Source organism: Thunnus maccoyii, chromosome 2, assembly GCF_910596095.1.
Source record: "Thunnus maccoyii chromosome 2, fThuMac1.1, whole genome shotgun sequence".
Classification (NCBI taxonomy): domain Eukaryota; kingdom Metazoa; phylum Chordata; class Actinopteri; order Scombriformes; family Scombridae; genus Thunnus; species Thunnus maccoyii.
In genome coordinates this window covers 2,676,041-2,679,119 of record NC_056534.1, presented here as the reverse complement: position 1 = coordinate 2,679,119, position 3,079 = coordinate 2,676,041, and the positions used below count along the sequence as shown (strand labels likewise).

At 43.2% G+C, this 3,079-nt stretch overlaps 1 protein-coding gene across 1 annotated transcript; it reads right to left on the bottom strand.

The window, feature by feature from the left end:
* Positions 1 to 280: 280 nt before the first annotated feature.
* LOC121906922 lies at positions 281 to 1,980 on the bottom strand. Its single transcript, XM_042426161.1, is given in 2 exon segments — positions 281 to 1,409; positions 1,412 to 1,980. Coding segments are annotated over 2 exon segments (978 nt in total). The 5' UTR covers positions 1,889 to 1,980; the 3' UTR covers positions 281 to 908.
* Positions 1,981 to 3,079: the final 1,099 nt, after the last annotated feature.

The following is a 3,079-nucleotide window of genomic DNA, read 5'->3' as shown; positions in this document are numbered from 1 at the left end:
AAGGGGGGGTCTCAATCACAGGGGAAACTAGACGAGAGAAGGGGAGAAAGCAAATAAATAAAACACCCACATGTGTTCTCAAAAACCCAAACCACTCTGTACCATGCAGATGAAAAGATCTCATCGGCCCGGCCTAGGCCCACAGCTCCTACAGGCAGAGGCAGAGAATTAATGCAGGCACATAAGGAGGGGGAACATATAACCGTGCACCAGGTTGCAAAAAAAAAAAAAATTGAATTTAGAAAAAAAAGAAGTCAGTACAATTTAACAAATTAAACTAAAGCACAAGAAATAAGATAAGTATACTGTCCTCGCAATGAGTAGTCTTTATCCAAAGCTAGACAGTTAGCCAACAGTCTGCAGTCCTCCAATAAACACAAGGCGTAACTTTTCTTGCATGTTTTTGCATGAAGATCCACATTTACTGTAAAACTGCGACAAAGCACAAATGCAAACAGAAATCAGAATCTGAACAATATTCATTACACTGACATAACTATGTAAGAAATAAAAATGCTGTGTCACTAAGCAAAACAGGTCAGCTAACAGGTTGCAGCTATGCTAGTCACCAATTTAGTCACCTCAAAACAAATACACAGCAAATATATGATGCATATAGTGTAAAGAAATCGCTAACACATAATAGACAAATAGTGTCCAAGGCAACAATGTTGAAAATAAATAGCTGCAGCAGACACATGAGCTCTCTACTCTGTCTGGTTAGCTCTGGAGGAAACTTCCTGTTTTGTAACTACTTCTGTTGAATGATCAGGAGGGGGCACTGCAGAACACAAAAAACTACTTGCACTCAAACAAAGGGCAGAATACTCCCCGCCTGGCACAATACTATTGTACCACTAACAGACAATGAATGAGATACAAACATTAACATGTAAATTGTCCATTTTCTATTGTCCCTCAGACAAAAGGACAACCATCTCTGATATCGGTCTCAGAAACACTTTCACACTCCCTTCTTTTCCTGTCCTTACTTCTGCCTTGTGAACCTTGTTGCCTTTGCTGGGGAATGTCTTAATAACAAGTCCTACAGGCCAGTTGTTCCTGTGAGCTTGGTGATCCTTGAGCAAAACAACGTCTCCAACTTTGATGTTGGGCTTGTCCTCTGTCCATTTTCTTCGATTCTGAAGAGTGGCAAGGTATTCCCCCCTCCATCTCTTCCAAAAGGCGTCTGCAAGACACTGAACCTGTTTCCATTGTTTTGTGTGGAGCTCTGTTGGGTTAAAGGTGCCGGAGGGTGCTGATAGAGCACTCGTCTTCTGAGTCAAGATCATTGCTGGTGTAAGGACAGTTGGCATGTCGGGGTCTGTAGACAATGACACCAATGGTCTTGCATTCATTATTGCCATCACCTCAGCCATTAAGGTACTCAGTACTACATACTCGAGTCACCATGTGTGACTCGAGTATGTGCAGACTGAATAAGCATTGCATCCAAGATTCGTCTTGCAACACCAATAAGTCTTTCCCATGAACCACCCATATGTGAGGAATATGGGGGATTAAATTGCCATGTACAGCCTTTTTCCTGAAGGTAACTGTTCAGCGTAGCATCCCTGTGATCAATACTCAATTCTTTACAGGCACCAATAAAATTAGTACCTCCGTCTGAGCGGAGAAGTTTTGCAGGTCCACGAATAGAGAAAAATCTTCTCAATGCATTAATGACGCTGGATGTGGACATTGATTCAACAAGTTCGATGTGCACAGCTCTTGTTGACATGCATGTGAAAAGAACTGCCCACCGTTTGCTGTCTGCACTGCCTCCTCTTGTGCGACGTGTCAACACAGTCCATGGACCGAAAACATCAAGACCGACATTGGTGAAGGGTGGCATTGGTGAGAGCCTGTCAGCTGGCAAGTCTGCCATCTTTTGGATCTGAAATGTTCCTCTAAGCCTACGACAGATGACACATTTGTAGATAACTGATGAGACCAGGCGTTTGCTCCCGATAATCCACAATCCTGCTGCTCTAATTGCTCGTTCTGTGATATGACGGCCCTGGTGAGCTACCTGGATTTGGCAAGTGACTTATTACTCTGCTCGTCAAGCACTGCGTATATTTTCCTTGCATCCTCTCTTTTTCCAGCAGGATACACTATCACAGGGCTGATTTTGGAGCATGAGCATTGAATATCTACATTACCACAAATCTCTGTGCATTTGGATGTGACTGGAGTGACTACATTTTCATTCACCTCCCCGCCATCACATGTTTTGGCTTCGATGGTTTCCTTTGCAGTGGGAGGAGGGCCAGGATGTAGCGCTGAAATGTGTCTTTCACTACCACACTCCATACACTTAATTGTCTCTCTGCAGTTTTTTGCCAGATGCTGCGTTGACCCACAACACTTGAAACAAATGTGCTTTTCCTTCAGGAATGATTTCCGCTCTTCCAAAGACTTAGCTCTGAAACTCCTACATTTTCTGAGAGGGTGGGGTTTTTTATGTATGGGGCATTGCATATCAGGACTTTCCATTTTCTTCTCAACAGAGCTACTCTGGATAGTTGAGGACTCTTGTGGAATGTCAGTTTTGTGTACATTTACACTAGCTCTGCTGCCACTTTTCATGTATTTCTCAGTTTTTGAACTCTGGTTGCTGGGTGGTGTAAAGGCAAAATTAGGGTCGTTTCTTATTTTTGCCTGCTGTCTTATAAAGCTGGAGAAAAAACTGAAAGGGGGAAATGCGACTCTGTGTTCCTCCTTATATCTAGAACCCGTGGCAATCCATTTCTCTTGTAAGCTGTGACGTAGCTTGTCCACAATGGGATTTACTCCACGAGCCGTGTCCATATAAGACAAGCCTGGCAGATATCCACCTTCTTTTGCACACTCTATCTCCTGAAGAATGTCACCCAACTCTCTTAGCTTGACATTATCTTTGTTGGTAAGTTTAGGAAAATCTTTAATCTTTTTTAGCAGTGCATGTTCAACTACTTCTGGTGACCCATAACTTTCTTCTAGTCGTTGCCAGACTAAGTGGAGGGCTGCTGCAGGGTTGAACACATGCACAGAGCGAATTCTTTTAGCCTGCTCTGAAGACTCTAAACCAAGCCAT